General features: G+C 37.1%; 1 protein-coding gene across 1 annotated transcript in view; it reads right to left on the bottom strand.

Annotated features, from left to right (window-relative positions):
* The window catches only part of FRS2 (fibroblast growth factor receptor substrate 2), a 116,518-nt gene that overhangs the window by 6,436 nt on the left and 94,649 nt on the right, over window positions 1-15,433 (bottom strand). The window contains exons 4-6 of the mRNA XM_020990237.2: window positions 11,812-11,906; window positions 9,930-10,021; window positions 6,418-6,604 (exon numbers count right to left, since the gene is read on the bottom strand). Coding sequence (XP_020845896.1) covers window positions 6,418-6,604; window positions 9,930-9,995 — 253 coding nt within the window. The 5' untranslated portion in view covers window positions 9,996-10,021; window positions 11,812-11,906. The remainder of the gene's footprint in view (window positions 1-6,417; window positions 6,605-9,929; window positions 10,022-11,811; window positions 11,907-15,433) is intronic.

The raw sequence follows: 15,433 nt of genomic DNA, 5'->3' as shown, positions 1-15,433 counted from the left end.
TTCCTGCAGGGTTGATCTGTCACTCCCCATACTCAACTCCAACGGCTCCCTGTTGCCTCTAGGATAAAAGATAAGTTCTTTTCTTCAGCTTTTAAATCTCTGTACAATCTACCTATGGCTCCAACCTATCTATGCACACTCATCTATATGTTGATTCCCCTTCCTGCACTCTGCAAATCTGCCCTTTCTTGGTTTGTTACACACTACCCTCCATCTCTTATCTCTGAGCCTTGGCTCAGGCCATCAGCCCCCATGCCTAGAATGCTCTCCCTCCTCTGAAAAATCCTCTTCCTTCAAGACACAGCCCAAGCATCACTTTCTACACGAAGCTTTCCTGATCCTACCAACCACTGTCCTTCCTCCCAAACTACCTCATATTTTTAACAACTTTGCTTTTATTCCTAGCTTTCTTTTTTCGTATTTGTTTGTGCATATGCTTGTTTCCATTGTCAGCATAGAAGATTCTTGAAAATAGGAATTGTTTTATTTATACATCCACCTATAGTGTTTAGTATTTTGCCTGGCATTTTACACATGTTTGTTGACTGATTCATTACTTCTTCATGCACTCTATATTCCCGTCAAACTAACCTGCTTGCTAGTCTCTGTATACTACACTGCATTTTCTATTCTATTTGTTTGCCTTTCTTAATGCCTGAAAAGTTCAGTTCAAGAGCCACCTCCTACAAGCTTTCTTAGGTCCTGGTGTCCTCCTACTAGAATCTGCTTATGTATACGGTCAATCCTCAACTTTGGTGGAAGCAATGTTCCTAGAAAACTGAGCAAATTCAAAAGTGCAAATGTTGATACGCTGAACGGATGGGAAGGGGGTTAGGTTCCCACAGTCACCAAAAACTGCAATTTTTCACAACCGATCTGCATAGAATTCTTTGCGACAAAACATTAACAAAACACTAACTCATTTACCCACAAACTTGGCCACTTTTCTATTTTTTAAATTCCCTCACCTGCACTTGAGAGGTTACCTTAGCACTTTCTGAAGCAGATTCACACTTTCACAAATACTTTCCTCCTTTCTGCAGATGTAACAAACTGTCCATTCATTAAAGCCAAACTTGCAGCCAACAGTAGCTGCAGACGTTTCCTGAACAAAGTTTACCTAACACCTTTATTTTCTCACTAAGCTGCATCACTGACTTCGCATGGTTGGGCCTAGAGCCCAAAGGAATTGCACTATGCTTTGGGGGCATTATTGCAACACAAAACTTGAGTTTTAAAAGCTAACAATGAAAATATGCAGTGAATGCAAGGGGAGCTCTTCACCATAGTAGAGTGAACAAGGCCAGTGAAGCATCTAGTAGGATACCCAGCAGTTGCAAATTTTTTTACTTATTACTTTGATTTTAGCTTGATTATAGGATTAAGTTTCTTTCCTTAGATTAATCTAACTTTCCCCCTCCTTTTAAAAAATAATTTATTTTTTCTCCACTTACACAAAAACAATTTTTAACTTTAAAAAAAATATTGAGCTCCACCTGATAGTACATGTGCAATCATGTAAAATATATTTCAATATTAGTCATTTTGTGGAAGAAAACTCAAATGAGAAAAAAAAGGAAGAAAGAAGAAGGAGGAAGGAAGGAAGGAAGAAGGAAGGAAGGAAGGAAGGAAGGAAGGAAGGAAGGAAGGAAGGAAGGAAGGAAGGAAGGAAGGAAGGAAGGAAGGGAGGAAGGGAGGAAGGGAGGAAGGAAGGAAGGAAGGAAGGAAGGAAGGAAGGAAGGAAGGAAGGAAGGAAGGAAGGGAGGAAGGGAGGAAGGGAGGAAGGGAGGAAGGGAGGAAGAGGAAGGAAGGAAGGAAGGAAGGAAGGAAGGAAGGAAGGAAGGAAGGAAGGAAGGAAGGGAGGAAGGAAGGAAGAAGGAGGAAGGGGGAAGGGAGGAAGGAAGGAAGGAAGGAAGGAAGGAAGGAAGGAAGGAAGGAAGGAAGGAAGGAAGGGAGGAAGGGAGGAAGGAATGTTGTTGCTTGTCCTTCATTCTCAAAGAGGACCAACGACATTAGGGGGTGATGTCTTGACTTGCAAATGAATTGGATATAAGTGAAGCAGGGCCATGCAAAGTCATCAGCCTCCCTCTCTCCTCCAGAGTCATCTAAGTCCAGTGGTAAGACATAGGTCAGGACGACTGGAGATGGCTCCAGATGCAGTGGGAGACCTTGGCTTTTTAAGCCAAAGTCTTTCCCAGATCTCAGTTTGTCTGAGGCAACACCCATTCAGCGATTAAGGCTAGGTAAGAAATGAGGAAGAGAATGGCCTCTTTTACTTATTTAAAAAAAAATCAATCTGGGAAGGAAAGATCCTCAGAGTTAGTTTCTGGCCAGAACAGAAATAATTGGTATTTACACTCACTCTGAGCTATCAAAACCCAAATAATGACCAACAGAGGTTGAGCTGGAATGCGAAGGGCAGGGAGGAAAATACTATACTTAATCCATCTTCAGATGCCACCAGTTCACATTTTTCATAATGAGTCCTTTGGAATTGTCTTGGGTCACTGTATTGCTGGGAACAGCAGTTGTTCATTGTACAATATTGCTATTACTATGTAAAATGTTCTCCTGGTTCTGCTTATTTCATCCTGAATTGGTTTGCATAAGTCTTTCTGGGTTTTTCTGAAATCATCCTGCTTGTCATTTCTTTTTTGTTTGTTTGTTTTTTTGGCTAGGCAATGGGGTTAAGTGACTTGCCTAGGGTCACACAGCTACTAAATGTTACATATGTATCTGAGGCCACATTTGAACTCAGGTCCTCCTGACTCCAGGGCCAGTTTTCTATCCACTGCATCACCCAGCTGCCCGCTGCTTGTCATTTCTTATAGCACTTACAGTATCATCGTATATATTCCATTACAATCACATACCACAATTTGTTCAGCCATTCCCTCTCAACTGATGGGTATCCTCTCAATTTCCAATTCTCAGCCACCACAAAAAGAGCTGCTATAAATACCCTTGTATGGATAGGTTCGCCCTCCCACCCCTTTTTAAAATATCTTTGGGATACAGACCTAGCAGTGGTGTTACTGGATCAAAGGGTATACACAATTCTATAGCTCTTTAGGCAAAGTTCCAAATTCTCTCCAGAATGGCTGGATCAGTTCGCAACTCCACTAACAGTGCATTAGTGTCCCAAATTTTCCACATCCCCTCCAATATTTGTCATTCTCTTTCTCTGCCACACTAGCCAACCAGATAGGTGTGAGGTAGCAACTCAGAGTTGTTTTAATCTACATTTCTCTAATCAATAGTGATTGAGAGCATTTTTTCATAACCATAGATAGTTTTGATTTTTTTTCTGAAAACTGCCTGTATATAATTTTTGACCATTTATCTATTGGGAATGACCATTTATCTTATTTGACTCAGTTCTCTATATTTGAGAAATGAGGTCTTTATCTGAAATGTCTGCTCTAAAAATCCCCCATCCCCGCAGTTTTCTGCTTTCTTTCTAATCTTGGTTGCATTGGTTTTCTTTGTGCATAAACTTAATTTCATGTAACCAAAATTATCCATTTTACATTCTGTAATGCTCTCTATCTCTTGTTCGGTCCTAAAATCTTCCCTTATCCACAGATCTGACAGATAAATTATTCCATGCTCCTCTAATTTGCTTATGGTACTACTGTTTATGTCTAAATCATATACCCATTTTGACTTTATCTTTCAGTGTGAGATGTTGGTATATATCTAGTTTCTGTCAATCTGCTTTCTACTTTTCCTAGCAGCGTTTGTCAAATAGTGAGGTTTTTGTCCCAAAAGCTTGCATCTTTGGATTTATCAAATACTAAATTATTATGGTTATTTACTACAATGTATTGTGTACCTAATCTAGTGTAATGATCCACCATTCTATCTCTTAGCTGGTACCAAATTGTTTTGATGATTACCACTATAATAGAGTCTGAGATCTGGTACAGCTAGACCATTTTCCTTCACATTTCTTTTCATTTATTCCCTTGATATTCTTGACCTTTTGCTCCTCCAGATGAATTTTGTTATTATTTTTTTCTGGTTCTATAAATTTTTTGATTAATGTGGCACAGAATAAATAAATTTAGATAGAATTTTCATTTTTATTATAGTGGCTTGCTCTACCCATGAGCAATTAATATTTTTTCCAATTGTTTAGATATGATTTTATTTCTGTGAAAAGTGTTTTGTTACTGTGTTCATATAGTTCCTGGGTTTGTTTTGGCAGGCAGACTCCCAAGTATTTTATATTGTCTACAATTACTTTAAATGGAATTTCTTTATCTTTTGCTGCTGGACTTTGTTGGTAATGTATAGAAATGCTGATGATTTATGTGAGTTTGTTTTATGCCCTGCAACTTTGCTAAAGTTGTTAATTATTTCAACTATTTTTTAGTTGATTTTCTAGGATTTTTTAAGTATACCATTATATCATCTTCAAAGAGTTATAACAGTTTTGTTTCCCCATTGTCTATTCTAATTCCTTCAATTTTTTTTCTTCTCTTTTTGCATTAGCTAGCATTTTTAGTACATTAAATAATAGTGGTGATGGGCATCCTTGCTCCACCCCTGATCTTACTGGGAAGGCTTCTAGCTTATCCCCATTAGAGATAATGCTTGTTTATGGTTTTAGATAGATACTACTTACCATTTTAAGGAAAGTTCAATTTCTTCCTATGCTCTCTAGTGTTATGTTCCACAAACTTGCATGCATTGTGTCTCTTATTTTTTCTCTACTACGAATAGCTGCAAATGTGCATGGTTGTCAACATGAAAGTGAAAAAAGGCTACTAATAAAATCACACAAAGTCTTGAAGTAACTTTGCAACTTCCTTATTATAAATTCAACTTTCTACTATATTTACTCCTCCAGTGGCATGTAAGTCCTTGAGAGCAAGAAGTGACTGCTTCACTTTTGTCTTTATATCCTCTGTGCCTACCATATAGTAGACTCTTAATTAATGCTCACTGAATTGAATAAAATAATCCAAATAATTTAAACAAAATTTTCATAAATTCACAAATTAATACATTTTTCTGAATATTTTTACTTAAATGATAATTACAGGTAAGATAATATGCCCAACCACCTAACCCAAATTTCAAATGAACCCAATTTAGTGGGCCTACAACTGAACACAATTTGAGTTTAAAACCAAGGGTTGAGGCGATACAACAAAAGATAAAAAGGAAAGGAGTCACTCAGGACCTGAGATACTTAATGAGGTGCCAAGTGTTTGGTAAGGTGCTATAATAAAGGCAAAGGAAATTATTAAGGCAACAATAATTTTCAGATAGCATATCTTTTGCTAACAAATGTAAATTGTTAAAGACAGCCAAGCAAAATTATACAAGAAGGATTCCTTGGTACAATTTCATATAATCCAAATATGATGCTTAGTTTTTAATTTTTTTCTCTTGAAAACGATTTCAAATACAGGATAGCACAAATATCATATATGTTACGTTCTTGTGCACATGTGAAAATGAAACTACTAAGGAAAGTTCAAGCAAGGGTAGCTACACTTCAGATAACAGGCATATTGCTGAAAAGTTGAAAGACAATCTACTGTAAATCTAATATATCTCTATATACAGGAATGTGGCCATTTTAAAAGATCACATGCTGTGTCCATTCAATAATGCAAATTATTACTCTCCCCTAGTACCTATCTATTTGCAAATCTGGATCTTTATCCTATTGCCTATTTCTATCCTGAACTGCCTGTATTTCGTATTTATTGAGCACCTATAACATGCCAGGTATGGCTCTGGGCATAAAAAAGATGTCACTCAAATGCTATGTGGCCAGACTAATGAACTCCAACATGGACAGTGACAAAATGACACCAATTTATAGTAAAACAATTGGAATTTAATTTATATTTGAGAATTTAAGTCATGAATATGACAACACTCAAAGTTCTGTACTGTGTCAAACAGACTCAAACAATATAGAGATTAAGCCAACATTCGCTATTCAGACAACTTTGTCCAATGTGCTGTGCGTGCCATAGGTCAACATTTTCTTTTTTTTTGGGGGGAAGGGGAGGTTGGGCAATGGGGTTAAGTGACTTGCCCAGGGTCACACAGCTAGTAAGTATTATATGTCTAAGGCTGGATTTGAACTCAGGTCCTCCTGAATCCAGGGCTGGTCTATCCACTGTGCCACTTAGCTGCCCCCATAGGTCAATACTTTCTGAAGCTTCTGTCAGCAACATTCTTCAAGAACTCAGGTAAGAAAGCCAATTGCTTTTACTATCTTCTTGTTGAAAAGGCTGGTTAATGTCTAAGTTATCATTTGAAAAATTGATTGTTTAGGGTCAGTAGGCACACTTTTTAAAATCATAAGTATTTAACTATTGCTAAAAGGGTACCAAATGATTTTCTCCAAAAAAATGTTATTCTTGGAAGAAGTAAACAGATGTCACACACCTTGTCCAGTCTGACACCTCCGGCCACTTTCAAAAGAGAAGAGATTTGAGTCGTAGCCATAGCGACGCAAACAAAGGTAATGCCATTTTACAGCATCTCGTTTACGGGTGTGTAAAATCAGCTCTGTGTCTGTCAGCTCCATTACGCCAGAACCCAGCTCATTGCCATCATCATCCACATTAATGACCTATAAAAAAGAAATACAACGAAGAGTAAAAGTTAGTAATAGCTAGCATTTATATAGCACTTACAATGTGTCAGGCACTTCAGAAAAACTAATAATTATTCTCCCAACTGACACTGACATTACACACACACACACACACACACACACACACACACACAGAGTTTGCCAATTCAACAAATGGAAAAAAAGGCTTCAGTTGATTCATTAACTAATATTTATTGCATGATTACCATGCATATAGGACTATATACAATAATACTACAGGAATATTATACAGCTAGTACAGGGAGAATATTATGAAAACATGGTACATATGGAGGGCTAGAGGTATCTTGGAGATCATCTAGTCCTGAGTTTATAATAGTACTAAGAAGTACAGGCTTGTATATACAAACATGGAAAGTTAAATAATGTAAGGGAGTATGTGACTAAACGCCAAAGGTGTAGTATACAGAGTGTGCAGTACAAGGACTCAGAAATGGGAAGATCATCATGGGCTAGGGGAGGCCAGAAAGGACTCAAAGGTGGTGAGACTTTGCTACTTGCTTGGAAGGACAGGTAGAATTGAGGTACATAGGAAAGGTAAGGGCACTGAGGAAGTGAGGGAGGTAGGGGTATGGAGAAAGGAGACAGAATTATGGATTGACAATGAACAAATGACCAAAGGTAGGAATGGGGAAGATGTGTTCACTTCATGTAGAATCAAGTAAGGAGGTATGGGTACAATAATATGTATGACTTCAGATAGTTCAACAGGCATATAATGAACCTGAGATTTTAATACAACTTAAAATACATTTTAAGACACGAAAGGAAGCAAAAAGCAGTACCTGTCTCAAGGAACTTAGAATCTAATGGGGGAGACAATATACAAATAAATATATACAAAGCAAGCTATATATAGCATAAGCTGAAAATAATTAATAGAGAGAAGGCACTGAAATTAAGAGGGGGTTGGGGAAGGCTTCCAGTAAAAGATGAAATTTTAGTTAGGATCTAAAGGAAATGAGGGAGGTCAGCAGTCAGAGTGGAGCATGGAGAGTGTTCCAGGTATGAGGGGCAGCCAGAGAATGTCCCTGGAAGAAGGTCTAACACAGAGCCTTGGCCCACAGTTATGAGAAGGAATATAAATGATGATCCAAAAAAGGAGACTAACTCTCAAAAACAAAATTCTAACAGTGTAATTATAAATTACCCTAATAAAGAAGAAAAAGGGGAGGTATCTAAACAATCAATATTATTTCACAGGGAATATTCTGATGACCTCAGATTTTTCAAGATATATAAAAATGGGGGATGAGTCATATACTACCTGACTAATGTCAGAAAGTAAAGTCCCCAAAATAGATTAAGGCTTGTGAAAAGTATTAAAAACTAAAACAAAAACAAAACAACAACAACCAAAAAAGTAGAAGTTCTCACCTAGTATTTTGTTTAGAGTAATGATTCACATTACATGGTACTTAACAATTTGTAGAACTTCTCAAAGATTACCATATGTACATCCGCATATTTCCTAGCACAGAAAATGATCTTTAAGGTGGTGTGGGTTGAATAAACCTGGTTAAAAGGGACTTGAATTTCAAGATAGATGAGGAAATATGTAATATAGTTAGGTATTCTCTTAAGTTCAAGTTCTCAAATCAAGACATAGCCCACGCCATCAAAAGAGCTTGCAGGTATGGTCCCTGTATAATGTTAAGGAACACAGAGTGTAGACAAAGTGCTAGAAAAACAGAGACAGGCAAATAGTTGCCTGATTTTCAAAACAAGAAAAAGTAACTGATTGTGTAACTATTAACTGATAATCTTGATGAAAATCCACGGTGAAATTCTAGAACAGATTAATTAATGAATTGACAGCACTTAGAAAGGGAAATGACTACTATAAAAAGCCAAAAGTAAGGGACATGGCGAAGAAGAGTCAGTCACTCAGTAAGTGTTTATTGAACGCTTACTATGTGCCAGGCACCGTACTGAGCACTGAGGCTACAAAGAGAGGCAAAAGACATCCTTGACCCCAAGGAGCTCAAATTTAATGAGGGAGGAAAAAAGATGAGGATAAATGATTTTATACCACTGGCAAGAGTGTCATGACTTTTTTTTTTTAAAAACAAAGTAGGAACAATTAAAATACTGTTTTAGGACAGTTAAATTAATGGTTATATGTAGGATAGATAGGGAACAATATTGGAGGCAGCAAAGTTAGTTAAGATGCTACTATGACAGTGCAGCCATAAAGTGCTTAGGCTATGGTAATGACACTGTAAATTGAAAGAAAGGAAAAAAACATACAACTAACACAAAGAAAAAAGTCAATAGGACTTGGTAACTGAGGATGGTAGGGGAGTAGAGGGAAGGGAGGGAGTTAGGGCAGCCAAGGGAGAGGAATGAATTAAAGATAACTTGAGGTTTCAATCTTGGGAGAATGAGAAAAGAGTGTCATTAACAAAAACAGGAAAAGAAGGAAGGAGAGAGCTGGTTTCAGAAAGATGTCTGAGTTCAGTTTGAAGTAAGTCAAGTTCAGGCTGAGGGAGGGACACCCAAATGGAAATGCCCAGTAGGCAGAAGAAACACAAATCCATCAGGAGACATTTATAATGTGATACCTGCTTTTCAAAACTCATCTAAAGAACCAAAGCTTTTTCGGTTTAAAAAAATAGTATCTGATCTAAACAGAAAAAAAAAATAACAGACCTAATTGAAGGTATGCCAGCGGCCTTATACCATAACTGAGGATATTTGATTTAATATTATGTTCCTGAAAAGTTGTTTATAAACAAAGTTTTATGTGTGAGCACACGTGTGTGTGTATGCATGCATACCTGCGTGTGCACGAGAGACAGAGAGAGAGAGAGAGAGAGAGAGAGAGAGAGAGAGAGAGAGAGAGAGAATATACATTTATGCTTGCTTTATAATTAAAAAAACCTATTCCCAGGGCGTTTTTCTTCTTGCTCCTAAAGGATATTTTATAGAAGGGACTGATTCATTAGGATATAGGGGGTTGTACTTGAGGATTTCTAAGGTACCTTCAAATAGTCTTTTCTTCTCTGTAGTGTCAATTCCCTTCAAGTTTTTTTTTTTTAACGTGTTGGCTCTAATCAATTCTAGGTTAACAGCCCTGATAGCTAAGCCTATTAAAAATGACTGTGCTTTGAGTAAAAGGCTCTCCAACCACATTTACTACATGAAAGATAGGCCTTTGTGAAAGACAGGCCTTTTTTGTTCACTTCCTGGTGCCATAAAGTTAATATTGCCAAATATATGACATCTGTCTATTATTGCACAAATAAAATTTAAAGTTAGAGTTAGAAGTTTTACTTACCTTAAACTTGCTTCGATGATTATCTGGGACAGTTTCTTTATCTGGACAGCTACAACAGCTACCCATGACTTCTTTAGAAGACCATGTGATCTCTATATAAAAAGATGGTTTGCAGAACAATTAATAATATTATACACTATTCATAATTTTAAGTTAGTTTGACTTAATCACTGTTTTGTTTTAAAATTCACAGAAAGCTTATGCTTATGATAAAGTAGCTTCATTACAATGTTTTCCTCATTCTGAAAATACCGAAAAACAAGTGTCAACCAAGTAACAAAAATGATGAAATACAATCCCTTCTGGAACTGAATAGTTTATACATAATAAGTTTTGCCAAAATGAATTTCCCAAATAAAACCCTTTCCCACAGAAGTAGGTGACAGTCAATTCCCAGATTACGTAAAGTGCTGTGAACATACCCTGTAGAAGACAGAAAATTCAGCATGTCACTGACAAATGAGGGAAACAATTTATTGGAATAGGACGAAGCTCAACAGAGGCAAGCACAATTGTTTATAATTACGAATAAAAAACTAACTAAAGAGAACACAGATAACACGCTAAGATACAATGAGGGAAAAAATAGCTATTTACATTTCTATGGTGTTTTAAAGTTTACAAAATGCTTTCCTCACAACAACCACCAAATGAAGCAGAACAAGCATTATTATGATCCCCATTTTATAGATAGGGTAAGGGAACTGAGGGGCATAGTTAAATGCTTTGCTATTAAATGTTAAAGCTAAGATTTGAACCCAGGCCTCCTGGATCGAGGTTCAGTGTTCTTTTTAGTACATCATACTCTCTCTTGCTATATATTTTATACAATTTTAGAGTTAGGGGATAAATATAATACCAGTTTAGCAGCATGCTCTAACAGGTATACTACACTTGTTGTTTCTAGGTGAAGATTGCCTTTGGATGACTGCCTGTGAAACAGACACAGTCTATTAGAAAGCATTTCAATAGTATAACTTGGAAACGACTGATAGAAAGCTATAGTGAAATCATATAGAAGCTGGACTATAAACTTCCTGAGACATACAACCTCTTTGTATTCAGCTTTATATGTGGAAATGATTTTTTTCTCCTGATATTTAAGTTCAAAGTTTTAAAGAAAATATAAAGACAACTTGAGGGTAACATATATTTGGAATTTAATAATTTTAAGCACAATATGAGGAAAGACATCAGTACCACCAAATATCAGATATTCCACCACTTAAGTTGCCACCAGCAGAGGGCTCTCAAACTCTTTTTCAGAAGTAGAAGAAAGGCCTTACATCTGTCACTCCTTCAAAAAGCAACCAAGAACTTTGTACTACTGTTAGGAATATGTTCACAAACTTAAGGCTATAAACTTGTATCATGAAGTTACACATTTTTCCAAGTTTAGGTACTTTATTATTCGGGGAATGAGGAAACGACAATAGGGTAGTGAACGGCCTCTAGGAAAAGATCTACCACATTTCAGGCCACCAAAGCACTATTTGGGGAATCTCCAGAACAACAAGGGGCTTTTCCCACGTCCCTAAACACATTACAGAAAATGTACATAGCTTCTCTCTTGCCACACCTCCCACCATAGACGTCAACAAAATAATGCCATATTTTCATCATGGTAAATAATGTGAAAGTAATTAAGAAAAATCAGCATGTGTTTCTGAAGAATCTTAGGATAATGGAGTACAACAAATACTTTAAAGTTATCAAAAAAAAAATAGGTTTAAGAAAACCATGAAAAGCCAGTTGCGGCATTTTAAAAAGAGGGCTACCAATATTCTATATGGCAGTTGCATTAAAGAAATAAGAAGCCCACATCAAATACTTTTATAGGAAGACATAAAAAAACCCAAAACAACAACAACCTTCAACTTACCTAGATCTGGCCATTAATATGCTTAACCTCTGCTGCAACATCAGGACTTTAATCATACTTCAAAATACCATGCTTTGTTTGCTTGCTTACATAACCTAGGAATATTAAAAATAAAAGAATATCAAGATTTTCTTCAAAATAATTTATGAACACTTGGGAGTTCTATCAATCTTATTTGGATTCCAGTTCAAAGTGTCAAAATCTTTTAAAAAAAATTGTACATCAAATGTCTGTTAAAGTTTCTCATTTTTTCCAGTTTTCTATTACATTATATATGCTCATCAACATGAAATGCAACCTTTCCAAAAGTGAAAAAATAAAGTCTAATGTATGAGGTGCTGAGGACTAAGTTATATTCCATTTGCCACTAACCAACTGAGAGGCATTGGGGATTAGTTGCTCTCAAAGGGTATGTCACGGTAGTTTCCCCAGATGGGTCTTGAGACTTTGGATGTTAATTTACCACGGATAAAACAAAATTTATAAATAATCAACATAAATTTCACTTGCCTAGAAACAACTCCTCACATCAAATGTAAGCAAAAACTTTGAGAATCGTTGAACTAGATCTGGGCTTCTTAAACTTCTTCCACTTGTGACCCCTTTTCACAACCCATTTTCTTGCTTCTAGTTTAGACAGTGTTCATTGGCTTTGTGTGACCCGAGGGCATACTTTGTGTTCAGAACCAAGGTCGAAGGGAAGTTGCTTGATACAATAAGGGCAAGTGCTGCCAGTAACACCTTGGATTCATTATGCATTTGATTTTTAACTAATTTTTGGTCACTGCACGTTCAGAAACCTTTTACTACTGACAATTTTTTCACGACCCACAGTTTAAGAAGCACTGGACTAGATGATCTCTTAAGAGTTATTTTATTAGTTTAGATTCCAACAACTCTGGCCTGGGCTATTGGGACAGTGTCCTTAATTTATCTTCAGCTACCACCCTCTCTCTTACCCAAACCATTCTTCACAACTACCAAAGTGATATTTCTAAAGCACAGGATCATCATGCCTGTTCCTCCTCTCAAGAAGCTCCATCGGTTCTCCTATTACCTCTAAGATCAAATATAAACCACGTTCCATATTTAAAGCCCTTCACAAATAGCTCTAGCCTACCTTTCCCAACTTATTACATTTTATTTACTGACACATATTCTCCATTTCAATCAAACCATCCTACTTGCTCTTCCTCATACACAATATTCTATGTCCCACCTCCATGCTTTTGCAAAAGCTGTCCCTGATGCTTAGAAATGTTATTTTCACTTAAAAGGACAGTTTCCTTCACAGTTCAAGTCAAATACCATTGCCCACATGAGACATTCCTGATCCTTCCAGCTACTAGTGCCCTCTCCCCTCTGAAATTACTTTCTATTCTCTATTTATTCATAAGTGACCACGTTTCCATTGACAGAATGCAAGGTCCTTGAGAAATTCCTTGAATTTCATTTTCATCTTTGCTTTGGGAGCAGATTCAGTACCTTATTTAAGGAAAAACTAGCCTAGTCTGAATGGGACAGACGTTGCTCCTAAGATACTCTGCCTCTCAGGAAAGTGCTCCTATTTGACTGAAAAAGTAAAGGTCACCCATTATAAGCTCTCCCTTCTCCCCTATTCTATATCTCAATGCCCTTCCAACATGTTTCCCCAATGCCTTGTCCTTTGTCCCAATCTCTGAGAAAAAGGAGTTCCTTCTACTTGCCAAGTGGAAGTCCAGCACCTCTAAGTAGATCATAGGCCCTTGACCCTAGGCCAGGGGTGGGGAACCTGCAGCCCCAAGGCTACATATGGCCTTCCAGGTCCTCAAGTGCAGCCCTTTGACTGAATCCAAACTTCACAGAGCAAATCCCCTTAATAAAAGGGTATAATAGTAAATAATAATTTAATAATAAATGCCCACTCCTGCCCCTAGGTCTTTCCAACTTCTCAAGGAGTACATGCTTTTTCTTCCTCCCTCCCTTTCTGTCTTCCCCTCTTGCTCATCTTTAATTTCTTCTTATCACAGTTCCTTCCCATCACCCTAAAAAAGTCCCCACGTTTTGCCCCATCCTTAAAAAATCTTCACTTTATGAGCAGAACCAAGAGGACTTTGTACTCAATAACAGCCACATTATGCGATGACTAATATTGTTAAACTGAACCCTTCTTAGCACTACAAGGATCTAAGACATCTCCAGAGGCCTCGGGATGGAAAATGCTGTCCACATCCAAAGAAAGGACTATGGAAGTCGAATCGCTATCACTTATTTTTACCTTCTATTGAGTTTTGTTTCATCTTTCTGATGGTTCCTCCTATTAGTTTTAATTTTTACTTACAACTTCACTATTGTGAAAATATGTTTAATGGGAATATAAATGCAAAGCCTATATCAGATTGTGCGCCGTCTTCGGTGGGGGGAGGCAGGGGGAGAAAAATTTTCAACTCAAAAGCATATGGAAGTGATTGCTGATAAATCAAAATAAATTAATAAAATTTTAAAAAATTTTAAAAATTAAAAATAAATAAAAAAAATAAATAAAAAATCTTCACCCAATAATCTCCTCAATTTGACACCTTATATCATTCCTCTCTTTCTAAGTCAAATAATTCTCATTTGCTGTTTGGCTTTTCCATCTTTTAATTTTTCAAAACCTTGCATTATGGTTTCTGTCCCAATCACTTGATTTTCAATGTTCTTTTAATTACTAAATCCAAAATCTTTTCTCAGTCCTTACCTTCTAAACTTCTCTGCGACTTCGAATACAGCTGATTTTGGATTCTCTCTTTGCTCGGCTTTTTGGACACGGTTCTCTCCCGGTCCTCCTCTTAGCTATTTTGCAGCTCTTTCTTGTATTTCTCTGCTAAATCATCACTATCTATATGCAATCCCCTAAACTTGAGTTTTCTGAGCCTCTGTCCCAAGCCTTCTTCTCATGTCTGATCAGGCCTCAGACACTTATTAGCTGTATGACCCTGAACAAATCACTTAATGTCTGCCTCAGTTTCCTCAAGATTAAAATGGGATAATAACAGCATCTGCCTCATAGGGTCGTTATGAAGATCAAATGAGATATTTTTAAGAAGTGTTCAGTACAGTGCTTGGCATATAATATGAATAAAATGAATGCTTATTCTCCTTCCCCCTTCATCCTCTCTTAAGTCATCTCCTTATATCTACACAGATGATTCCCATATCTAACAAGCTCTAATCTCTCTCATTTCTAGCTACACCACAACCCTCTAGTTCAGCTCCTTGTCACCTGTGCTATGGGCTACTGCAATGCCTTCCTGACTGATCTAAGTATCCACTCTCTTCTCTGATCCATCTTCACAGTTACTAAAATGATTTTCCTGAAGCACAGGTCTGACCACGTATGAACTGCTAAATGAACTTCACCGGTTCTGTTATTTATAGGATTCAATAGAAACTTCTTTTCATGGCACTTGAGACATTCCATAACCGGGCTCTGGATTACATTTCTAGGATTATTATGCTGTTCACAAACTCTACAATCCAAACTCTACTGGCCTTGTTGCTCCTCATTAATGACATTCTGTCTTCTGCTTATAGGATTTTGCACTGTCTCTCATACCTGAATGTGCTTCTCCTCTGAAGCTTAGAATTTCTACCTTCCTGC

This window comes from Phascolarctos cinereus, unplaced genomic scaffold (genome assembly GCF_003287225.1).
Source record: "Phascolarctos cinereus isolate Bilbo 61053 unplaced genomic scaffold, phaCin_HiC Scaffold_1;HRSCAF=81, whole genome shotgun sequence".
NCBI lineage: Eukaryota > Metazoa > Chordata > Mammalia > Diprotodontia > Phascolarctidae > Phascolarctos > Phascolarctos cinereus.
This window is presented reverse-complemented; position numbering and strand designations above follow the sequence as displayed.